At 37.4% G+C, this 26,970-nt stretch overlaps 1 protein-coding gene across 1 annotated transcript in view; it reads right to left on the bottom strand.

Annotated features, from left to right (window-relative positions):
- Nucleotides 1–13,953: 13,953 nt before the first annotated feature.
- The window catches only part of LOC135211101 (leucine-rich repeat-containing protein 24-like), a 243,923-nt gene continuing 230,906 nt past the window's right edge, over nt 13,954–26,970 (bottom strand). Inside the window, exon 3 of the mRNA XM_064244184.1 lies at nt 13,954–18,466. Within this exon, the coding sequence (XP_064100254.1) occupies nt 15,609–17,714 (2,106 nt within the window). The 5' untranslated portion in view covers nt 17,715–18,466 and the 3' untranslated portion in view covers nt 13,954–15,608. The remainder of the gene's footprint in view (nt 18,467–26,970) is intronic.

A 26,970-nucleotide genomic window follows, 5' to 3' on the forward strand; every position in this document is an offset into this window, starting at 1 on the left:
GGGACAGCATAGCGATATGTTCGTCATCATCATCGTTTACGTTTTCGTGACAAAATAAGCTGGGAATTTGTCTGATGAGACGTAATATTAAACGATTTATTTTCACTTCAGTGCCAAGAACAACAACAACAACAACAACAACAACAACAATAATAATAATAATAATAATAATAATAATAATAATAATAATAATAATAATAATAATAATAAAATACCTCCCAGTCGAATTGGAGGACTGTGATAGAGCAAAAAAGAAGAAAAAAAAAACTAATAATAACGAAAGTATGAAGTAAACAGACCAAGAATGGCGATTATAATGACCATAATAGTTATAATGATAGAAGTAAACAGTAACAACCAACAAAAGAAATAATAATGATAATAGTATCAGTAGTAGTAAAGACCATACAGCATCAGGAAGACTCCGTCTGTAAAGGCTCAAGGAAAGGACAGACCCCAAAGTCAAAACAGCGGGAACGTCACCCAAAAGCTACGTTCTTTAGAGAAGAGAGAGAGAGAGAGAGAGAGAGAGAGAGAAATAAGAAATAAGAGGGACCTGGGACTGGGGCTCTTCAACCGAGAAACAATACCGTCTTTCACCTTTTTACATCTCGCTCTCGTCTCAGATGCGGAGAATCCACGTCTATGACTGGGATGGTAGTATAGCAGGGGGAGGAGGAGGCAGTGGATGCTGTATCATCCCCCTCCTCCTCCTCCTCCTCCTCCTCCCACCGGTACTGGATCTCCTTCTGAGTCGCCTCCCTCCGCCCATCTCAAGTCACCTCTACCTCTGTTTACCTTCCTGCCAGCCTCCTCCTCCTCCTCCTCCTCCTCCTCCTCACATCTTTCCTTAAATCGATCGAAAGCGTTCAATAGGAGACACCGTTGTATTTCTTTGGACAACCTACGGTCGCTCTCTCTCTCTCTCTCTCTCTGTCAGGAAGGGGACGTGAAACAATGAAAATGTAGAGGAATTAAATGGGGGATGATGAGAGAGGGCCATGGGGTGGGAGTGACCGGGTAGGCCATCAGAAAAAGAACAGAAGCCAGATGGATAAGGACAACAAAAGACGGGAAAAATGAAGATCGGGATGCGTACAAAGACTAAGGAGCACAATAAAAAAAAAAAATGAAAATGAAAGGGCATATGAAATGAAAAGGGGAGGTTCGGCATGCATACGAAAGAAACGCGCTCTAAAAATTGACGGGTCGCATCAGTTGTTGTCTGCGGAATGGCGTTAAAATTGCTGTCCCTCTTATAATGGGGCATTGAATGAAAAGTGCTGCAAGCGTCAGATTATGAAAAGAGGGAAAGTGTGAATTGAAATAAAGGAAAATAAAGATAATGTAATAGAAATTCTAAGGCAGTGTAACGAATTTCAATGCGTACGATGTACGTGAACGTAAGCCGTTAATTTAGAAATGTATAATAAACGACAAAAACAATCTGGCGTGCACTGTGTCGTGCGTGTATGTGTGAGGTGTGTGTTGAGAGAGAGAGAGAGAGAGAGAGAGAGAGAGAGAGAGAGATTAACAAAAGACAAAACAAGGCCTTTATACGAATGTAAAGGTTTCTTATCAATAGGATGGAGATGCTCGGCCGCTCTCTCACACTACACTTTTTCGTCCTGTGATGACAGGTTAGGAGAATCCGGGACATCCTCCCCTACCCGGCCACAGTGCCCAGCCAGAAACCCTATCCTTCTTTTCTTTATATGAAAAGAAAAGGAAAGAAAAAGAGGAAAAATATTAGACTGTTTTCAACAAAAGAAATGTCGGGGCCGTCTACGCTAGATATCGATTTAGATTCATAGATGCCGCATTCGAGGCCAACAAACACATATCGCGTAAATTTGCTTTTTGTGATGGGTCCTTCTTGCTTTTTGGCGGTGTTAGTTTAGGCATTGTGTTCACTTCAGCTGGTTCTTTGCACTTGCTGCCATTTTTCATAAGGCTTCATCATCGGTACTGAGGACATCTCTCAATATCTATACATACCGTCTCTAAGCACTGATTGGAAAGCATACATAAAAATGTAATTAACCATCTAATAAAATTGTCATAGAGTTGAAAAAATAATTCTGCAAGCTTATGCTATGTATCGATTACTCATTTATAACAAAATCTCTTGTGTATGCTTTTCATCTCTCTCCTCACCCTGTGTTGAGATCTGGCCCAACGCCCTGGTGGTTTCATTATATCATTTGTCCTTTGTACAGATTGTCATACACAAAGAGAAAAAGCAAATAACGATTGTTTTCATTCCTTTCTTTGTAGTTCTCATATTGATGCTGTTTTGGTCTTGTGGCTGAACTTTCTTCTGCCAATATTTACCGCTTTTAAAATCTGATAAATCTTTAACATTACACAGTTTTTTCTTGGAAAGGTCTTCTAGTATATAACATTCTCGTGTAGTACTAAAAACCGAAGAAAATTAAAAGTACATTCTGAATATATATGGCTAAGCACTCATTCTTCAATCTCAAAAAATATCTTCTTCGGTCTTCCGTTGTCGATTTTTTTTAACAATAAAGTAAATGTATTCCTGCATTCTCCTTTCTTCTGTGAGGAAGTAATAAACTTTCTGGATTCTCCTCTCATTATTCTATGAGGGGAAGAGAACACCTTCCTGGATTTGCCTTTCTGCGAAGTAAATACCCTCCAAGATTCTCCTTCCTCTCTTTAGGAGGATTCTGTTAGGAACTAAACGATTTTTTTTTTTTTTTCTTTGAGGAAGTAAATTCCTTTTAAGATTCTTCTTTCAATCTTCTATGAAGAAATGTTTTCCTTTCCAGCTGTCATTCTCGATTGCTTTCAAGAGTTTAAGCTACTTTCTATTATCTGTTTTTTACCTTCTTCAAGGAATCGAAAGTTTTTCTAGGTCTTATTCTGTATTTATTAGAAAGTCGACGCCTTTCTGGATTCTCCTTTCTGCCTTCAGTCGTCTGTTAGGAAACGAATGCCTTCCTGGATTCTCTTGTTTCCTATTCGAATGTGAACATATTCCTAGATTCTCCATCCCATCTTTCATAAGGAAGTAAATACCTTCCTGGATTGTAGTTATTGGTTTTGTCTTTTACAGGGACATTAACATGAGATCATAGAGATTCTCTTCCATTCTCTTTGTCGATGTGAATGCCTTCCTGGATTCTCGTTCCTTTCATAACTCCTTGGGTTTTCATTCATGTCACCTATGAGGAGTGAGTAACTTCCTGGATTTTCCTGTTTACTTTTAGTAAGAGCAGCCTACGGGATCTCCTTTAGCGTTCTATGAGGAAATGAATGCCATTCTGCTTTCTTCTTTGCGTCTTATAAAGGGAAGTAAAAAAATTCCTGGAATCTCATTTCTTTCCTTTGTGAGGAGTCAACGCCTTTCTGGATTCAAAATTGTCTTCGATGAGAAAGTGAAAGTTTTTCTGGATTTTCCTTTTTATCTTGTATGAGGAAATGTATGACTTCTTGGAATCTCCTTGCAGTCTTCCGTTGGAAATGGATGCCTTCCTTCGTGTCTTCCATGCGGAAATGAACACCAGACCTTTATTTCTTTTCATACGGGAGACGGCTCCCTTTAGAAATTTGTTTTCTGTCTTCCATAAAGAAATGTACATCTCTTCAGGTCCTATTTAGTTGTTGCGAGAGGATGAAAATTTTCTTCGAGTATTCCTTCTGTCTTCAATGAAAAAGTGAAGAGCTTCATGGAATCTCTTTAAAATCTTCTGCAAGGAGATGAGTGCTTTCCTAGAATCTCCTTTCCATGTTCGATGAGGAGATGAACACCTTCCGGGGTTGTACTTTTCAATTTTCGTCTTTCACGAGGAGGTAAACACTTGGGATTTTCCGCTCCAAGATGATGAAGGGGGGGGGGGGGGGTGGGGGGGACACTTTCCAGTCATCATTTCCTTTTAACGAGGTGATCATTCCCTTGGACTTTCTTGCCCGTGTTCTATATGGAAGTGAACACCTTCCAAGAAACTCCTTACGTCTTCTGTGAGGATGTGAACCCCTTCCTGGATTCTCCTTTCCGTCATCCACGAAGAAAGTGTTATTTCCTTTTGATGAGGACAGTGAACGCAATCCTGGATTCTCCTCTCCGTTTTAAACGAGATGAACGCCTTCCCCACATCTTCTTCTTCTTCTTCTTTCTCTTCTTCTTCTTTTCCTTTCTTTCAGGAAGGGAAAGAACGACTTTGCAGGGATTTTCGAGACCGTTTATAATTTCGCGTTCTCTGAGTGGCAGTTCAATTCCCCGTGTCCTTTTGTAAACATGATTGGAATTTCCCTCTCCCGGATTCTTATGCGGGATTCCTCTCGTTTAATATTTGTAATATGTAACCTTAAGTCCCCCGCTGTTGATTCAGTGGATGAGATCGCATGATGGGTACCGTCCTCACCCTTCGCATTGTCCTTCGTTTATCTTGTTTCTGTTTTAATTGTTTGCTCCATGTATTTTATTACTTCGGTTTGATTCACGTGATGATCGCCTACGCATAAAACAAATCCACCAGTGATAATGAGAATGCTACAAAAACTCCCAAAATAATAATGATGATGATGAAAATAATAATAATAATAAAATAATAATAATAATAATGAATAATAATAATAATAATAATAATAATAATAATAATAATAATAATAATAATAATAATTCGAACTAACCCAGTATCAATAATGAAAATAATGCTATAGATAATCGCAATAAACAGTACTCATATATTTCCTGGGTAATGTGTTCCATCTTGACAAAGAAGCATAAATCTCATTTACTTCAAATCTCCGGTATAAAAAGGATTTTATTCTCGTAATTTTCCTTGTGTTTATTTTTCAGTCTTTTTACTCGGGGTCTAACAGCCAGAATAGTTCTTTCCCTTCAACAAAGGTTTAACGAATTTCTTTTTCGCGTAAAACGTGGAGTAAGAGTCTTCTCATTTTCATCTCTTGGCCCTTTTCGTATTTTACGTCTGGGATGACCTTTGCTCTGGAGAAACTGCAGCCTTATAAAAATTGATCGATCAATGTTTGTAGGGCCCTAAGCTGGGTATCCGAATGGTAAGACTGACCTTTCTAACTCTTCGTTACTTATGAATTTGATACATTGATGTCCATATCAGTTTTCTCTTGCTTTTCAGTAATCTCTATCTCACGTACTTAGGTAATTGGCATTTGCTTGATTCTCACAAAACTGAGTGAATATATTTTCATGTTGAATAATGTCCTTATTTCAACTGTATTCGAGTTCAAGCTTCGTTGCTGCATCTGTGGACTCATTTCGTTGACATCCTTTGGCCTTCTCTGTGTGTCAAGAGCATGTTTCAAAGATGGGTAATAATAGTTCAACAGATACTGTCTGTATGTAAGTCAAGGATACTAATGTCAGCCAATCCCATCAGTTCTTCAATACGTTCATTCAGGATTTGTATATTTATGTGCTTCACTCTGCGTTTCCAGAATATTGTTTGAACTACTCGTTAAAGATGATGAGTATGACGAGCACCGGATTTTCCTTGACATAAAGGAATCAATTGATTGCCTCAAATTACATAAAGTAAAAACCTTCACTACCATAAACAAATCACAGGAAACACTAGATATCTTGAGCGCGTTATTTAGACGGGGAACATAAGACTGCATCTGCAGTGTTTACATTAAGTAATAAAGGAACTAAACGATGCGAAGAACGACACCGTAAAGCTAGGAGCCCCGGAATTCTTATAGAAAACGGGATGCAGCAGAAACGCTGGGAGACTATCAAATTTGTCTCTGTACATCTACCTTAATTTATTACAGACTTTAAGAGAACATCAGAAAGGGAGAAGGAGGAACTACTTCCGTTAATTAGATGTGTCCAATTCCATAAGATTCTTTTCCCTTGAATAAATCTACATGGTAATTGCCTCATTGGGTGTCTCGGGGAAGGGGACAATGTGGAGGGCCGGAAATCTCAAGGAAGATAAAATATAACAGAAGTGTGTAAGTGGGAGAGGGAACGGCCATCTTCAGGAATAGAGATAAATTTTGACAGGGAAAGGAGAAATTCGAGAATGGCAGATTGTTGAGTTAGACGAAGAGCAATGATTGAATTCGGTCACTTCATGTTTACAGATCAGTGATAATGCTATAAGTATGTTTGTTCTTACATTTGCTAGCAATAAGAATAATACAGATAATAATTGTGACGAAATCTACAGTGGTGTAGATGTAAGTATATATTTTAGAAATATAAATAAAATAATATATTTACAGCGCCTCAGTGGCGCGATCGGCATGGCCTTGGCCTGCCACCTAGGTGGCCGCGAGTTCGATTCTCGGGCTTTCCACTGAGGTGTTAGAGATGCGTATTTCTGGTGATAGAAGTTCACTCTCGACGTGGGTCGGAAGCCACGTAAAGCCGTTGGTCCCGTTGCTGAATAACGACTGGTTCCGTGCAACGTAAAAACGCCATACAAACAAAAAATTATATATCTACATCTACAACACTGTGGATTTCGACACCATTCTAGTGACTCGTGCTATTATGAGAGTTTTATGGATATAATAATAATAATGATACAAGAAGTGTAGACCCCTAATTGTTCTCACTACGTAAATTTTTAATCTTAGCACCCAGCATTTCTACCCAGAAATGGAGAAGCAGATGAAGTGGTATTCACTGAGGCAAAATGTCCCTCGAAGTTTCGCTCTGCTGGGACTATTGTTCATCGAGAGGCATATCCAGATGAGAGTGTTTACACGCGTTTCTGATATAGCTCACGTACCGTTTGCGCCTGACTGACTGAAAAGACGCCCTCGACCTCCCTCCCGTCGACTTCGGATTTTAAGGCCTAGCAGCAAACGGGAACATGAGTTGGTGTCGATCGCGAGGTGTACTTGAACGTTGTGGTGTGATTGTTACATGTTTATGTTGCCGTGATTTTGTAGTGTTTTTTTTTTTTTTTTTTTTTTTCATTCATAAACTGCCTCCTCATGAGATAGGCTGGCTTTGGAGTAATACGAAGGAATTATCATCGCTACATTGGGCCATTAATTACTGCACTAAAGATTAGCACATTCACCCTTTAATTTCCACCAAAGATTAGTACATTCACCCATTAATTTCCACCAAAGATTAGTACATTCACCCATTAACTTCCACCAAAGATAAGTATATTCATCCATTAATTGCTGCACTAAAGAAGAGTTCATTCACACATTAATTACTACCGTAAAGATAAGTGCATTCACCCTTTATTTTCCATCAAAGATTAGTTCATTCACCCATAATTTCTTCCAAAGATATGTACATTCATTCATTAATTGCTGCACTAAAGATTAGTATATTCACCCATTAATTACTAGAGTAAAAATTACTACATTCACTCATTATTTTCCGCCAAAAATAAATACATTCACCCATTAATTACTGCACTCATAATTAGTCCTTGTTCCATTCACCGATACAGAAGTATCGTCATTCATAGTTCGACCTATCTATCCGTATCCTTCACTTTATCTTAATTTCCCTCCCAATTTTCTGAGCAGCCTTTCATCTGCCATATATATATAGGTGTGTGTGTGTATTACATATACGTAGATGTCATAAACACACACACACGCACACACACACGTATGGTCTCAATATGCCAACACCAACACCCAATTCTGATACATCGTTTCGCCAGTGATTCGTCTTCTATTCTCACCTTTTTAGTTCTGTTTATTGTATGTATACTCCATACCAAACCATTTGAATAATTCTTATCCTTTTTCATGTACATTGATCAAAAGCAACAATATGTATACACACGCGCGCGCGCCCACACACACACACATACACACACACATATATATAGGTGTGTGTATATATATATATATATATATATATATATATATATATATATATATATATATATATATATATATATTTATATATATTATATATATTATATATATATATATATATATATATATATATATATATATACACACACATTTACACTCACACAATCATCCTTATCCAGAATCAAAGGAATAACCGATTTGATCATGGTTGTCCGTTATGAAATATTTCCATACGACAAGGCAATATTTCCTAACAAATCGGCTCTTTGTCATAATTCTTGGGCAATTTTCCCGTAATACATCGACATATTTTTACTTCATCGTTGTTTTGTTAAAAATAAATCCTTATTTCCCAATGTGATAAGTTTGCGGCCTTTCGCTACATGAATCACTGGATGAGATGAATTTTTTTTTGTCTCGATAAATATTACTATTGTGTACCCAAGACAAGATCCAGTGATTGGGAGTAATTACGTTTTCCAACGAAAGGTTTAACTTATCAGGCATGGAACTATCTCATTTTTAGCAGAAATTTTCCTAGCAGAATAAAGTTTTGCTTCTTTAATATTTTCGCGTATTCCTGTTCTCTCTAAGAATTCCAATTTCAACCTTTTCTGCATTAGTCTTCTCTTCTGTCATAAACCCCATGCGTGCAACTTTTTGATCACGCTTCCCTTCTTTAACTTTACTTTTGTATCCTCTTTTTATTTATGTATTTATTTTTTTCGTACACTATCCTGATTTTCTTACGAAGCGTCTTTTTTCATTCCCGCATTTTTCAAAATCCAAGGTAACCTAGTCCGCCATTTATTATTATTTTCACACTATTGGTCGTTTTACGCACTCATTATATTTTTTCTCTGCATCATGTTTCATAATTGCATATCAACCTATTTACCCTTTTCCTTTTTTTTTCAATAAATCTATTATAAACTTTTTTTCTTTGTCACCGCCACCATTCTTGACTCCCAACCCGTACGATTATCTCCCACCCCCTTTCCTCTTTTATTTCCTCCTCTTCCTCCTTTCCTCCTCTTCCTGCACCTTTCTTGTCCTTTTTATCCGCCATCCCCCATCTTTCCCTTCGGGTCTTCCTTTTCCGCCTTTTCCCAGGGGCGGCCACAAGGACCGGTGGAGGATTTCTTTGGAGAACTTTCTCCGAAAGTGACACGCGAAGTTTAAGATAAAATTGGGGCCAAAGCATCACTTAATGCGAGATTGAAACCCCCAAACAACCTTAAGAAACGACAAAGAGTTAAGCAGTATTCCGGAAATGTTTTTCTGCCATTTTGCCGCTGGACTCAGACGCTCAGCAAAAACGGAGAGGGGAAAATGTAACCTGATTTTGGATTCCTGAAAATGTCAAGGGATTTGCATCTCAGGGTAGAGTAACACGAGACGAGCTTGTTAAGAAATACTCAGAAGTGGATGCACAATGATTAAGATCAGCAAATGCTTAACCTTGAAATAACACGAAAATGTGATAGTAAGAGTTGTAATAAAGATCAACGAGGAGAGAAAACACTTAGGAACACAATAGACTAATTTATAAAGAAAGGATACTTTCTTGGGATAATAACTTCACTTCACCAAGGATTAATGAAATAGGTTGTGGGCTATGACAACAGTCGCTTGCGATACTAGCACTAGTAATATACTGGTCCCGTTGTAACACTGGCTGATAAAGTTTGATTCATATACTGTTTCTTATTCCTACAACTGTGGGCTGTCCATCCTAATCTTCACACGCCCTCCTTCTCTATCACACTAAACATTAGAGTACACCAGTGGCCTTGCCCATTCAAATTTCACCGCTTAAGCAAGAGGAAGTTGGGAGAGTCGCATATTGAGGGTGTTAAGGTGCTCTCCCTATCCCGTGCATCCCCGTTTTGTTGCCTAGATACACAATGTACTTATGCTTCGCCACTAACCTGTACTTGCGTTTAATTGTAATTTATTTTATAAGTCTCTTATTCTGTACTTCGGTTATTCTTCATCAGATTCGATGGAGGTCGTTGCTGTTTACAGTTATTTTATTTCCTAACTCTAGACCTTACAATTTTTTTTTTATTGAAAACTGAAATCTCGTCATATGTTGGGGCAAACCAGCCGAATTCAGTGCCTGTACCAAGCTCGGAGAGATAAAGCGAGTTGGAGTCAGGAAGGGCAGCCGTCCCTAAAACTTCTGCTCAAACCAATTATGAAATACGACGTGCAAGATAGAAATAGCTGAACGAGACTCATTAAAAACAGCAACCCCGATTAGCTTAGAAGAAGAAAACCTGACCTGCATCACACAGAGATGTTTCCTTTCCCTAGGGCGTATGTGGGTGATGAGAGGAAACTCCCATTCTTTGTTAACTGCGAAACAATAATATAATTATTCAACACCCATCACACTGTTCCTGGCCATTAGTTTCACCGCACCACTAATCCTTCCGACTACTACCACAAAATGCTTTTCCTTTTTGGTTCATTGGACCACTCTCATTGTTACAAGGTATATACTTTCGCCTATTCCACAGCCATTGTATAGTCTCTGTAACCAAAAAAACCGTACCACCTTACGCTGGCGAGATGAACTTTAGTTGTTGAAATATCTGTCGCTTTATCTACTAAACATATGTTCTCTCCTTCTAATCAAGGGTTAAATAGCTTCTCAGTCGTGTGACCGAGTGCCTCTGTCCCTTTTAGATTTATTGTATTGTTAGCTGTCCTTCTCTCGAATTTTCTGGTAATTGCTTTCCTTTTAAATCTATACACAATATGTATTCACATATTTTGAAGAAGTTCACTTCTTCTGTCTCCACCTTGATGGATTGACAGTTTGCTCTCTTGAAGAAATGGTTCGTATTTTTTAATTATGTAGTTTATGGTTTTCATGTTAAATCACTATTTTTGGAGAGGAGACAGTTCAGATGATTAATCTATAGATAGACATATCATCAATCGTCAGTTTGCTTAATTCAGTGACTACTACCCTCCGTCTGCAAATTTGGTATTGAATTTATTTTAGTTCTGCTCTCCCGGTTCCCATAATTTGATTTCTTTCAAGAATCAGATTCTTTCTTTGTAATTAATCCTCAGCCATTTTACTTCTCCCATTTTCCCGTTTCTGTCGAATTGCCCATAGATGAAAAGAAAAAATATGATTGCAGTGCTTGCAGTTAATAACAATGATGGAAGTATCCCACTGATCAAATGACAGTCAACGTCATACTTGATGAAATGCGTATAGATGACAAACTAGAAAATGCAGTTCAGTAACATGTTACCTGTCAATAAAATGGAAGGTAGGAGTAATGCTGCAAGATCTCATCGGTTAACATTGATGCAAATGTATCTTTAACCTCAAAAAAAGCTATGTACGTTCACTTCAGACCTAGCAATTAAGGCAGGGCTTGTTTTAAGGAGACGTTTAATTTTAGCATAATGTTAAGGTCTCCCATGTTACGTAAGCTCCTCCCCGAAGGTGAAAAATTACTATGAGGAGGGAGACGAGAAGGCCTATAATCTAGGCTGTCTTCCTCTCAAGTATCCATTAACTTTGAACTTCAAAAAGCAGGGAGAATATAGTGAGTATTATTGCCTTTGATGTCTGGGTAGCTCACTCTCATCCAGGTTTTTATAATTTCTTTCCAACTTCCACAGAGTAACAAAGAACAAGGAAAAGTGAATTATCAGCTGAATGCTGGATAAAAGAGGCAATTCCTCTCCTTTCATACGGAAAAGAACATACGTGCGTGAATGCGTAAAAAAGGCATTTTAAGGTAGAGGGGAGAATGTCCTCAACGTGCATTCATTTCACATCAAAGTCATGACTAAATAGGCAATATTTTTTTTTTATTTTCTGATATGATGATTAGGACCCCGTCAGATGTAGATGTACTAGTGATCTTCCATGTAATGCCATTCATATGTTATGATTTCATGACAAATGAGAATTCCGCTTCCAGAGTTCTTATATATGGGACCATCCCTTGACTGCATTTTTATCAATTCATTCATTTCTGCTTTTTCTTTTTATTAACCTCATCTGCTGTATAAGCCTTTTCTATTTCTGCTTTTTCTTTTTATTAACCTCATCTGCTGTATAAGCCTTTTCTAGAATTCTCGCATATGCCTCTCCTTACCTTGATCGTTACTTACCATTAATAAATAAACTTTTTAGTCGCTAGCGACGTTATTACCATCAACTAAAAACGTAGTGAAAGAAAATCATGTCTACTTGAATTAGTCGCGAATAAACTTCTTTCTCCTCTTCCTAAAATGCCTCCAATTTATCATGTCTTTTTCTAAAACATTAATTCAGTTCAGACCATCTTCACATCTGCCAGTACTTTTCCTGTAAGTAATCACTAGGCTCTGAATTCCTGAAGAACATGCATCCCTCAGAATCAGATGTGTTTATCCGAATATCATCGTTATTTCACCCTTCTTGAGTCTTGTGAATTGTGTGAGGCGTTTTCTATTCCCCGCAAGAAGTTCAAACTCCTATACCTTTGACATGTCCCTTGTTGCCTCGAGACGGTTCAGTCATTATGGCAAACATCTTTGAATTCTGTGAACTGGTACATTTTTTTTTACTATAATTACACGTTCTACCTGTCTCCTAATTTTCCAATGTTCTACAAAATACCTATAATACTTCCTATAACATACTTCGTATGAACATTTCGGGTTCTGAAAACACATGGAAAATGTAACCATAAATAAATAGATAAATTTCCCATGTTCAGTTATATTCTGCTTAATTTAAAATATATCACACACCAGATATCGGTTGTTACATTTTCTCTTTTAATTTCACATTTGTTATAAAAGAGAATCTGTAGACACAACATAACATACCCTATATATCAAACAAACCTATAGCCATAAAAAAAAAGAAGAGAATCTTTATGTATAACATAACATATATTTTACACACGCAAGCCGTCCCCCTCCCCGAAAAAAAAGGCACAAATGAAGAAATAAGAAAAAATAAAGATAAAAACGAGGCAAGTATGGAAAAGTGGGACATATTTAGCCTCAATTAATATGTAGGCCTCTTGTGCCTAGGAGGCCGAGGGATCGGAGAGAGAGAGAGAGAGCCAAGCTCCTTTTTCCGTGCTCCAAAAGATGGTAAACACTGAAGGAGTGGGAGCGAGAGCTCTCCAACTCCCGGAGTGAGAGAGAGTGTCAGAGATAGAAACTCGACTTAAAGTCTTACTTAACTAAGCGTAGCTACTCAAGTTCCAACTCGAGTCTCCTCAGTCAGCCCCCTTGAAGAGTAATTAAAAATGAAAGAGAGTCAGAAAAAAAAAAATAAAAGTTGAAAAGCTAATCAACTGTTTTATTTTAGGTTTTTATGGAAATATTTTAAAACGAAAAGTTGATTCCCATGATTCACAATATTAGAGGAAAGTTGGCTATAAGGGAAGTACTGCATGTAGATAATGTTGGAATGTCATCATCATAAGCAATAACAATAATATTAACTCGTGTAATTTTCCTTAGACAAGCAAATTTCACGATTGCGTTGCGCTTTTAAACAACTTTCCTTATAAGCAACGCATTTAAACAACTTTCCTTATAAAATAATCAATAGCTTCTAAAAATTAGAGTTATTCATAATTGTAAACATGAGTAAAATCCAGCTGAATTATGTTCATGAACTAAGGTGCTTCTTAGAATAGAGAGGAAAAAAGATAACTTGTCGTAATGGATCCTACATCTTCCATGATTCCCCATATTTGACACTAGAATATATATATATTGCCCATATTTGACACTAGGATATAATATATATATATATATATATATATATATATATATATATATATATTATATGTATATATATATATCACAAACAGTAAGCCGTAAATATCACTCAATATCGATTTCACTATACGTTGGAAATACCTCAAAACCCAAATGGAATTTTAATTACTAAGTGCACTTTTCAATATAGATTCTCTTTTGCTGTAAATTATTGCAAAAAGTTATCATGTATTTGGTTATAAGTGATATTTGTAATTTGTTATCGGTATATATATATATATATAATATCTATATATATATAATATACACATACACACACATATATATATATATATATGTGTGTGTGTGTGTGTGTGTGTGTGTGGTATGTATATGTGTGTGTGTGTGTAATTGTAATAGCCACAGCCACAATGCCCTCTTCAATCCTGAAATCCTTCACACTTTTTTGCAATTTCTTGTCACCACAAAGACTTAAGAGCCAAGTGCAAGAAATATGAAGAAATCAATAAGGAAAGTTAGTTGCAACAATCTTTGTGTCTTTCTTCCAACCACTCATTTTTAGATTCACGGTAACCCACTGAATGAAACCTTCAACATCAAGAGAACTTCTATGCAAATTTTGGAACTGTGAATTCAGTATGGCCAAATCCTTACTCATTTAGGCCTTCACTTCATGTAAAAAAATTGCCACGACTATTTGTTTACTTTTTTCAGGTCATTCCTCTTATGTTAACTGGGCAAAGCATGCCTGGGAAAGATGATCAAGAGAAAATGAGACCTAAAGCATGAATGACTTGACCAACTGTGTAACTAAAATGACCTTGAAGAAGAAATCAATGGCTAATACAGTAACAGGTAATCTTGCCACTTACAGCAGAACGTCATGCCAAAAATCAAGATTGTTAGGTAATTGATATCGTATAACTTGTAATGAACTAAAGTTGTATAAAATATATGAGTCTGAGATAGAAAACTGCCATGCATTACCATCACATATACGCCATGCACATCCTTCATTGGGTTGACATCAGCATAATTAAGTAAAGCTAACTTATGTTTGGAATATGTCACTTGGAAAGATGTGGCAACTGATGGAACAACTTTCACACAATCCTAATCCTTTTACCTTCCACAGGGAACTGATCCGCAAAGCAAAGTGCCTCTACCTGCTAACATTTCTTGCTTCCTCTTTCAACAATATCTGCTATTTTAGAAACCATCAGTGGGTGTGAGTGGTACCTTTGGTGATAAAGACGTTTGAAAACCCACTACTTTACTCCCAAGTAGTAGAAAACATTGCAATATCCATGAAAACATTGAATTTTATATACTGAATGACAGAAGCACAAAATATGCCTAGCCCTATTGTCATGATAATGTATGAGTACTAAATCATATAAAAATATCAACTACCACATCTTTCCCTATTGTTGACAAGAAGGCCGATCCTTGCCAATCAGAACTCGAGAAATTCAATGAGTGAACAATTCAGGTGTTCTGATTGGGTAGAATCTTGAGACCTTCTTGTCTACTGGAAGCTCTAGACTGAACCGTCTTTTCTATAAAGCTGCTCCCTAACTACCAATCATTAGTGTCCCAGTGTAAATTGTAGATATTTTTTTCTCATGTCTAAAGAATAGTTTTAAATAGCACATGGTGCCAACACATGGTAGTTTAAGAGCGGCTGTAAACACCGGGAAGGGCATTTAAACTGACACTTATTAAAATCTATAGGAAGAACTACAGACCAAATAACACCATTTCTCAACCATTGGAGAGATAGGCATGCTAAAGTTCTGTGTGTTATTTTACAGTATTACAACATTACTCTCTTAGAATTGTTTCCATTTTTATATATACACTTCCAATGGATACTATACTTCTCTTGATTAATGGGTCACGCTTTGATCAAGTGTCACATACTGTTTTTCACAGATTAAAATTACACAAAAACACTTTGATAGCAACATATGTCAGGTAAATATTAAACATTTTTTCTAATTAGAAAAATTTGGTCAAGAATGCCATCACACATCTGCACCTTCTTGGTATCCTTCATCAGGTGAATCCCGTGCTGTGATACGACTCAATTTGCTGCTGTGACTCTGGAGAGGTTGTGTTGGTAGATAAGTAGTGGCTGAGGTGGTGGTAGGAGTTGGAGCTGGAGCTGGTGCACTTAACATTGGGGTACCACTAGACCTTCTTTGTTCTTGTGCAATTAGAGGTGTTCCCTCAGAGCCAAAATGCCAGGCTCGGGGATGTCTGGTCATTGTAGGAGTCCCATCCCCAGGAATAATTTCGGGGGCACTTGATCTCATTTTCATTGAACGAGGTATTGTCCCATAATGAGGAACAGGTACTCCACTTACTGAGGTATATGTCTGTCCAGGACCAATTTGGCTAAATGAGTATAGCTCTGAGTAATCTGGGGCAAAATCTGGAAGATATGAAAGCCTGTGGTTGAGGTGACGTTGGGATGAAGACTGAAGTCGTTGTTGTACAAGAGCATCACAGGTTGGAGTAAGAGGCTCATGAAGTGATCTGTGCATGACATGCTCTGGTGCTGCTGAGTCTAATACAGCATGAACTCTTTCTGGTTCCCACATAGTTTCAAAAGGACATCTTCCTAGAGATGTTTTATGGTCATCACTGTCTAAAGATACTGCATGACTGCGATCCTGACTAGCAAGTCTCGGAGTTCCGCTACATACAGAATGTTCACTTCCTTCATCTGCTGTACATATTCCCCCAACTTCTTCATCAGAGTTGTAATCAGCTTCACAGAGTAAATCTGGATTGTCTGATGTTGCTATGACAGAACCGCCAACAAATGCTGAGGGAGTATATGGTAAGTCAGCTATGCGAGTTTCTGTGGCTCCGTTTACACTAACAGTTTTAATAGGCACAGGTGTGTGAGAGTTTCGACGTCGAACAACAATGATAAACACACCAATGAGAATAACTAGCACAACTACTAATACTGCAGCAATAGCTGCTATTTTATCTATAGATAAGCCTGCAAATCCTGAAGATCCAGGTGCAATACTCAACTCAAAAGTAGCACTGGCACTGCCTGCAGCATTTGTTGCTGTACACTTGACAGCTAGCCCTGAGTCTTGAACTTTGGCGTCAGTGATAAATAATAAGCTACCACGTTCTTCACTAGCTTCATCTAAAATGAAACCATGAGCTCCTCCTTCAGAAATCAATGAACCATTAGAAACGGGTAATTCTCTGACATACCAAGATACCCGAGGCGTTGGCAATCCCCCTACAGGACACCATAAAGTAGCATTTTCTCCTTCTGCACTGTCCACTGTTCTTCTAGTTGGGAGGATCTCGGGAGGACAAGCAAACTCTTCCTCTTTCAAGTCACTGAACCTCTCATCCTTTATTCTGAGAGGAGTTGCACAGGCAGGAGATTCCACATGGGGCACTCTTTTCTCTACTAGCCATTCTCTTAACTTTCTTAGACGGCAATCACAGGTCCATGGATTATCATGGACTGTTACTGCATGCAAATTCTGCAAACTTTCTACAAGGCGGGGTTTCAGTTCTGTCAGTCTATTGCCATGAAGTTTCAACTTTTCCAGTTTGGTAAGTGGCTCAAATGCACTGGCATCAATCTTAGAAATATGACAGTCACTAATGTCTAGTGTTTTAAGAGATTCAAGGTATTTAAAGGCATCCGAATCGATATGTTGTAATGAATTTCCACTGAGATATAACTCCATTAATGCTGGTGTGTGTTGAAAAGCATAGACTGGTATTTGCTTAAGTTCATTCTTACTTAGGTCAAGCATTACTAAGTTTGTAAGGGAAATAAATGCTTCAATATCAATTTCGTGAAGGTTGTTATTTTGTAAGAATATTTTCTGAAGATTTATTAGGCCTTCCTGTGCGAAACTTCTACTTGGGAGTCTTTGAATTTTGTTTAAAGAAATGTCCAAGGCCTGGGTTGCAGGATCTAAATTAGGGGGTAAAGTCATTAGTTGTTTGTTTACACATTCTGCTGTCTGCTTACCCTGTTTCCATTTACAAGAACAAAAAGTAGGGCAGTCACTAGCAGAGACAGCTAGAACAGCAATTGCCAGCAAGAAAGCTAGCGTTCTAAATGTGCCCGTCGGGCTCATGTTTGAAGCAATTGTCTTTTAATGACTTTCATGGTCTCCTTTATACTGAAATTGATAACCACCACTCCATCACATGCTACAATTTGCTGCAAGGGCGAGAAATTCAAAAGGAAAATCACTCACTGATAAAGCAGTACCTTTTTCTAGGCACTTCATCGCAGGCTACTTGTAATGCTCTCACAGTAAATGAAATACACATGTTTAAAACTCACGACGAACTTCGAAAGGTTTTCCCATCCACTTAACAACACACCATCACCACTGACGTCACCAGTCTCCATAAATACTTCAGGAGAAGTTAATGGTGGTGGCTGGGGTGGTAACGGCTGCTGAAACAGTGAAAGAGGAATACTTTGCATAGCAGTGATTCATGCAGTCTCTTGACTTGTTGACATCGGTGGATGCAATTCCCTGAATCTTAATGAAATCAACTACTGCTTCTGAAAGTTAGGAACAGATTCATTTGCAAAGTTATTTTCATTCTACTCGTCACATTTTCTACCTGTTTCTGAATGCTAATTTTTAGATTTTTACATCACAATTTGTGGTCGCTAAGAGTTTTGGTGAGGTCACTGATAATTGGAATTCACTCGGCTACGATGAGAGGAATGTCATCGTAACTAATAATGTAGTGGTTCCTTTTGTAGTCATTTCATGACACTCGTCATATGCCTCTGAAAGTTGATACGATGGGAGTCATTCTCTGCCGAGATGTTCTTATTTCTTGCTCAAACATTCTGCCACATCAGCCCCTGTAAAGAAGAAAAAATATAAATGTTAGTAATAAGTAATTACTCCCTTAATGGGGATCATTGTTGACCATTAAATATACACATCAATTTATACACAAATCAGCTTGAAAGTATGAAGTAAAATGAATAAAAATCTTTGTAGACTGCCAAGATAAGTAAACATAAAAAAAAACATATTGGAATACACCTGACAAAAAGAGGAGAAAAATCCCACCAGGTTTTATAAGTTTAATATGCTTGAAATTCGTGTTATTTCCACAAACACTCATATTTTACAAGCATATAAAGGAACATATAATCTCATTAAATCTATGGGAGATAGGTAAGTGAAACAGGGACTTGGAACAAGTACTTTCGTAGTACATTCTACATTTTCAAGTTCACGCTGAATATGAAAGAAGTTGACAGGCCTTTATATACACAAACAGAAAGAGGGGACGGGGTTACAGTTTATTAATCTGGGCGGCGTGTTCTTCAAGAAAAAGAGGTAAGAAAAGAGGATGAAGGTATAATCCTGGGTGGAGATTTAAAACCCTTGTGATAAATGAGTACTGATGTGTGTGTGTGTGTGTATATATATATTATCTATACTATATATATATATATAGATTAATCTATATATATATTATATATATATATATATATATAATAATATTATATATATATATATATATATTAGTTATATAATATATATATTATATATAGCAGGTCAGTAAATACTCATATAAAACCTCCAGGGGATGTCCATGATACAAGGAGTAGAAATGAAGTTGAAGTCGTTACTTTTAACTTGTCTTAGTTCATTCCATCTTTTCTCCTCACAAAGGACGGTTGGTGTCTAAGCAGTCTCTTTGAATCTGTTTTTTTACTTTGTTCTTTTGTGTAATTTTAAGACTACTTTTAATATATGTGAATTCCTGTTTTTACCAGTTTTATTGTATGTTATTTATATATGTGTCTTTTTGTTCTTTCACAGACTGATGATGCACAGAGAATTCATGTGCGAAACGTTTCTTGGAATAAAACTTGTCATTTTTACTCCTTGTATCATGGACATCCCCTGGAGGTTATATAATTATATATATATATATATATATATATATATATATATATATATATATATATATATATATATATACAGTAAATAGACAGATATGTAGAGATGGCAATACAAGAATGATTAGAAGTAAAAAAAAAGTAGAAAGAGTTCAAAAAGCTTAACTGCAAAAAAAAACACGGAAGCATCGAGGGCCAGGTCAACTGTGTTTGCAAACCGAGGTGTTATCTTTTCTTTTTAAATACTTGTTTGACAGTTAGCCAATTCCAAATTGTTTTCCTTTCCCCTCTTGTGTTTCTTGTGTTTACTCGAGTATTTTACTTTGCGCTTTGTACGTCGTTTATTCCCATAAATCAGCAGATGATTGAAAAATGAGAGAAAGAACTAGACTTGTAAATTCATATGTTTATATATGTATATATATACATGCACATATGTGTATATAATATATACACATATACCCATACATTTATGTATATAGATGTATATATATTATATGTATATATACACATACATATACGTATATTTAATTTGTATACACATACATTGATATATATGAGTATATATGTATATATATGTGTGTATTCATATATGTATATAAATATCATCCAAATGTATACAAAATCTTGAAACAGCAGAAACATCATAAAACCCCACGAAATTAGAGAGAAATTAAAATAGGTGGCCAAAGAAAACAGCAGAAAAGAGGAAAAGATTAATGACTCGAGAATCTCTCTCTCTCTCTCTCTCGGGGTCGCCATGCCACCGTTTCTGTCATTGTCAGACTCCAAATCCCTCTTAATTAAAGACCAACTCTTGCTGACAACCGACTTGCGTGCATAATACAATAATTAAGAAATTTAAAGCGGCGTATTTAAGGCTCATCTAGTGAGAATTGCAATGACATCGGAATTTTAGGAATATGCTTTTGCGTGGGCAATGATGGGATCGTTGGTCTGTACATTTGTGTGCGCGTCCCATACAAATGGGATATATCCAAACAAACGGACATGTACACTTGGGCGTATGTTTTGTAGCTATATAAAATGAAAGAGAGTACTTATGTATACGTACGTATCCATGTTAAGCACGTATTCGGATGAGAGAGTATAATTTTTCCTGTATTATTTGTGTTAAGACTTGGTTTCTTCAAGGAGAAAGGAAGTATAAATTCTTCTCCACGTGAAACCCATTCTATTATGCAGGAGAAACGCTTTTTAATTGAAATAACAACTTTAGTATCAGTAGGTAGATTTGCTTTTTCATCATATTTAACTTATGTGTTTACAATAGGAGTTGTGGACTACATAATATGTGTTACTGCTTTTTAGACCATTGATTCAGAATACCTCCAAAGCTGCCTTAATTTAAGTGAAGGGGAAAGAATAAACTTCCTTTTTATTCATTTGAAATTATGCCAAAAAAATGATGTCTATAAATCGTGTTGCAATCTTATAACAGAGTGAGCTGAAGTTGGGTTGCGTTCTTTGAAACCAATATAAATTGAGAGCAAATGCGGAATATTCAGAAAGCCAATATAGATAGCCCGGTTCCTCGCTTGACTTCACGAGAGCTGATCTTGGAATTTCGAATTTTAGTTTGGAAGGATAAAGCAAATATGTCTTGTTACAGTCTCCCAGCAAAGTGGATTGAGAACTTACATATTTATCCGCGCGATCTCTTCCTCCCTCCGATGCAATAAGATTTTTTGAGGAATGACCCTCCCGGTGTAAGGTTCACATCTTGATCAAAAATGTCGCTCGAATCGAAAAAGTCATCCATGGCACATGCTCTTCAGATCCATTATTCATAACCTAGCCTGAATCGCAAAACCCCGCAATGCAGTCTCCAGACGCAAGTTTCTTCATATCAGTCGCTTACATTGATTTATTGTTATTTGGTCAGCTTTCCAATACTTGAACAAAGTATCGGTGTAACAGAATTCAAAAACTCCCATGATTTCTTTTTCGGAATCAAGACTTCGCCTGTGAGTTTCGAAAGGGGAAGAGCAATGTAATGTGTTTTCTGACGTTTCGGGGGCGGTAATGGCCTTCTCCTCCTGTGGTGAACCGGACCTAATATTTCTGCCGAGTGAAAAGCAATGGCTATCACAGAGTGTGCAGAGGAAGAATGAATAAGATTCGGTTATGTACAGAAGTCGGTAAAACATCGTAAGGTTTTTCACATATGGAATAAGGGAAAAATGCCATTACCACCAAATATCTTGACTTGTACCTTGCAGATCCACGTGGATATATACAGTACATATATGAATAACCTAATCACGAAATAATGTAAAACGTAATGCAATGTATAAATAAAGACAATGCCACGGAGGAAAATGAAAAACGAGAACTGACAAGATCTTTGACACTTAACGACCCTTTACTAGAGGCAAGATTTGCCTCTAGTAAAGGGTCGTTAAGACCGAAAGATCTTGGCAGTTCTCGTTTTTAATTTTCCTCTATGGCATTATCGTTATTTGCAGTACGTATATGTGTGTGTGGCAGAGTACCCCATCTCGTTACTGAATTCAGATGTTGCTGCTGATGGTGGATCGAATCCACCAGCTGACGAACCACTTTTCAGTTATAATTCCCCTTCTGTGGTATTTCCGAGATAGAGAGAATTGGATATTAAATGTTAGGAGCTTTATGTAAGTAAATATAAAAGGAATCAAGGTGATGTGATAAAAATCCACACATATATATACATATGCATTTATTTCTTTGGCACCATTTTTAATAGGGTAAAGAGCTAAGCGGAGTGCATGTTATTTGGAAGGCATTGTTTACCTAAAATAGCTTATGGATGAATACAGTGTGCAAGAGACTATAGGCGAAAATTTTTTTAAATCTCACTTTTTAAGAACCAAAAAATACAGCAACGGTTTGAAAATTAACTGCATATTGCTACTTATTGAAAAATACAGAACCCCAAGAAAGAGGAACACTCGGGGCTACAGGGAGATCGGAAAAAGGCTCATTAGGAACACTAAAGGGAAGGAAAAGTAAGATGATGAGCAATTTACACAAATATTGTGAAAGTTTAGACATGACATAAACTTCTAAGAGACGAGATTATTGAAATCATCTCCTTTGAAGTGACGCAGCTTTTTTTTTTCCTTTTTTGTGCGGACAACCTATTAAAAGTTTGTATTTAATTATGGAAGAAAATGGATATGAGTCCCGAGAGAGAGAGAGAGAGAGAGAGAGAGAGAGAGAGAGAGAGAGAGAGAGAGAGAGAGAGAGAGAGCGGTGGGGCGAGGAGGAAAGTCTTTTTCCCTTTTTCCACTCCACAAACCCTCTGCCCATTCCGTCACCAGTTATGTATGTAAATCGGTAAGATACCAATGTGAATGTAACTACCAACAGATGTGCACTAAGCTGTTAGGTCAGGTGCTTCGCTGGCACCACCAGTTCTGCCTTCTCCAGAACTCCAGGGTCGGTTACAGATTTCATTAATGATTCAATAATGGCAAGACAAGGACATTGATCTTAGGTGAAGCCCCCCTTATACTATATTGCATGACGAGAGACCCAGACATCCTTGTGGCAGTTTCTCTTTGCATGAGGGGAGAATCGGACTAGCGCCCAGAGGGCATGGAAGACCATCCGGCTACCAAGTCACCCACAGGAGACGAAAAGGATGCGGTTTCAGTAGGCGGTGCTCATTAATTTCTTGGCTAAAGCATCTGAGATGAGAATAAGAGTCCAGCTCCCTCCCGACTATCGCGGATGGTCCCCGACTTATGAGCCATTAACATATATTTATTCTTGGCTGTCCACGTTGATGATGATTAAGCTTAGCGTTCCTCAGCTTCTCAAATCTGGTGTGTGTATGTATATATGTATATATATATACACACATATACGTACATACATATGCACACACAAACACACACACACACACACACACACGTTCGTGTTTGAGGTGTAGCTGTGCGACAGCTTTCACTTGCTATGACGCACGTATTCAGTGGCACACTTAATGCGCATGGCCAAAACTTAATCAGAACACTAACACTAATAACGTCTCAAGGTAAATGGTACAGCTGCGCGACTTCTGCACAGGTATGAATGAAACAGGTAAAATAAAATAATTGCCCTGTTAACAGTATTTATAGCACACGAAATACGTACATTATATATGAAAGTAATTCTAGAACTGGCGTGTTGCAAAAATGAAGAGTCAAGGGATCGAGGGAAAATGCTTTGAAAAAGTTCTTGAATGATGATGTGGGATCGATTTCATTTATTCTAATCCCAAAAGGGTCTGATAGGATTTGCTGAGTCAGTGAGTCTTTGCGCGTGTGATCAGAGATGCTCACAAACAGCTGATGGTGTTTTTATTCTTAGAATCTTCTTGGAAGTATAATTTGTATCGGTCATGTTCTTGCTGTTTATCTGTGGTTAAAATCTTTCCCTTGACTTTTCAGCCAATGATGAAAAAGGATTATTGTGACGCATGAAGTTTCTCGTTAAATGAAAATATTTTATGCTGAAAAAAAATATCATTTCTCTCTAGTGTTCTTTTTTTCGTAAATAAGATTCTCAGCTCTTTTTCTATAGTTTTCGATCCACAGCAAAGAAATTTAGCCAGTCCTCTTATAGCAGTTAATTTTATAGGTCTATTGTTGCCCTAAATATTTGTTCATCTTATTGGACGAGGGCAGAGGGGCAAGGTGTGAAGCACATTTATTGTCATGAATCTTTGCTAAGGTCTTCCTTAACACAGATACCTACTTTTGGTTTTTAATAACCATCCATAATTACATAACAAAATTCTTTGTCCATATCGTAGGTTTCTCAAATACCCATTCTCCCTTTTTATTTATTTTTCGAAAAATAAACTCGATCCCGTTTACACTACCCGTTTCATTATTTGTTTTAAAAGTGAAACGTTTATGTCCCTTTTTATTTTTTTCATTTCATTCTCTCCTTTGTTCTTTCGTCCATTTTTTATCTCTGTTCTTCCTCCCAGTATTTCCCCCAACACCCAACACATTTTTTACTACTTTAAAAATCTTCTTTACCACATGTTTCCAACTTCTTCAATAATGCATCACAAAGTTTCGGTCGGGGAGAGATTTTGGGGTCTAGAGGCGGTTGGGTGGGTGGTCCCACAGGATAAGGGAGTGAGAATGAGCGAGGAATAGAAGAAGAGGAAGAAGAAGGTAGGTTGTGACCCCCTTCTCAATACTACCGCCTCTGGAACATCTCCATCGACTTTCGTTATACTTGAGAGGGTCGGGACATCCATTGAAGACCCTAAGTCGTTTTCCTGCTCACCGAAACTGATCGACAGCTTTGCATCTTCCAGAATATCGTCCCCGGGCCAAGCAAACAAAATCAAATGCCATGGGAGAAGATTGTAGCCGTTGCAATGGGCCAAATGCTAAAAAGAAGTCTCGAGCGTTTCTTCTTCTTCTTCTTCTTCCTTTCCTCCTCCCGGCCTGAATTGGTTTCCCATTTTTAAGTGACATTTTTATGATAATGAACAAACCAAATTGTGGCTAACCAGGGTCTCATAAAGGAGGAAAGGGGGTATCGGATTTTCCCTCTCCCCTCCTTTTTAACAGGTTGTTCGAGGCAATATAATTTTTTGTGTAATGTGGCTGGTCTGAGGTTTCAAATCAAAGTAAAGCTCCGAAAAATTAAAAAATTTTCCTTTCACTTATTTCAACGAAAGATGTTACAAAGGTTAAATTTCATGCACGCGAATATCCATTTTCAATACACTAATCTATTTTCAAAATATGATTATTCCCGATCTAACGAAAAGGTTTTAGATAAGCTACGTAACCTGCACTTGAAGCGTGGTTGACTGGGCATCATTAAAAACTGAGCGTGGGTTAGACTTTTTTAGTTTAAAGGTCGTTGTCCGGGTTCACTCACATGGCGGATTTCAAGATACAAAGTCTTCTATAAATGAAATTACTTATCTTCTCCTTCTCTCTACGTGTTCCGTTCCTTACAGGATTCACATCTCTCTGGATGTCAGATGACAGACAGCGTCCATGAACTTTTTTCTTTATATAACGTCACTCTCTTTTAATCACTGATTCGTTTTTCTGTACTAATCACATACTCAAACGCAGGTGCTTACACACATACATGCACACGTGCACACACACACACACACACACGACGTAAACACACACGTTCTCTGTTCATCTCAGTCACTTTCCGAAGTTTTTTTGAACAACGATCCTTTGTAAGGAAAAGCTTTTGATAACTTTTCTGGTGAGCCAATCAGTGCTTATCTTAGACCTTCAATGTTATTTTATATGTTTAGGTCGTTATTTTATATTCTCCTTTATGCAGTGATTCTTCTACCCATGTTCATTATCACATTTACTTAGCTTCACTTCGCAATCTTGTTTTTCATAAGCAGCTAGAGATGAGTGATGATTTCTATTCGTAAAGATGAAAGGATTCAATAACGACCAATTACTAATTTCCTCCGAGGATTCCAGATTTCTGGTAATTCCTGCCCTGTAATTCACATTTGTTGCTGAGTTACAACATACGTCGTTCACTGTTTTGTGATTTTCATGAAGTTATGTTTGCTTTATTTTTTTCAGCTCGTGAGTGGTTTTATTCTGCTAAAAAAAATTCACATGTCGCAAATTTATTACCTCACGTGTAGTTTTCTGGTTCGAGATGTGCGTTTGTTACAAACATGACACCATTTCCTCATCTCGTATCTAGCCCTGTTCCTTCACTTCCACTTACCTTTCTTCTCTTATTGCCTGCCATCTTACCCCCTCATTTTACCTCTCAAGATTATAATCGGCACTTGTTATTTATCTGATCTACAGATGGTACTCATAGTACACCATTGTTTTTTTTCCCAGTTTTTTTCTTTCTTAATTTCTTTTTTTTAATCAATACCGTTGGCAACTGTAAGATAGCTTCGTTTCGCAACTTCTGAGCCTGCGAGTAACTTGAGTTATGTCGGTCATGTTAAAAGACCTCTGTAAAATAGTTATACACATACGCTTATTGATCGATGTTTTGCATTTTGCATTGATGAGAGGGTATGAATTTGGTACGCTTCAATTTGAAGAAAGAATACACCACGGCCAATCGTCGTATTTATCATATAGTAATTGTAAAATAGAAGAATGCATGCGTTTGCAAGCAAACGATATCGACCCATCCATTCCAGGCAACTGAATCCATGACGAACGTTGGATCTTGGTTCACGAGTACCAGCCTTTGTCCGGCCAGGAGAAAATTGCTCGAAGCTTTCAGCGGGTTATCCTCTTTGGCCTACAAAAGAGGCTACAGGAGGATGCTTGAGAACTCACAGCCTCCACCAAAATTATATGAACGGGAAGAGTTTCACAGTCAGATAACACCAGCTCGAGATTGAAGCGGTGCTAGATTTACAGACAGATATATATATATATATATATATATATATATATATATATATATAT

The sequence above is a fragment of the Macrobrachium nipponense genome, chromosome 4, assembly GCF_015104395.2.
Source record: "Macrobrachium nipponense isolate FS-2020 chromosome 4, ASM1510439v2, whole genome shotgun sequence".
Classification (NCBI taxonomy): domain Eukaryota; kingdom Metazoa; phylum Arthropoda; class Malacostraca; order Decapoda; family Palaemonidae; genus Macrobrachium; species Macrobrachium nipponense.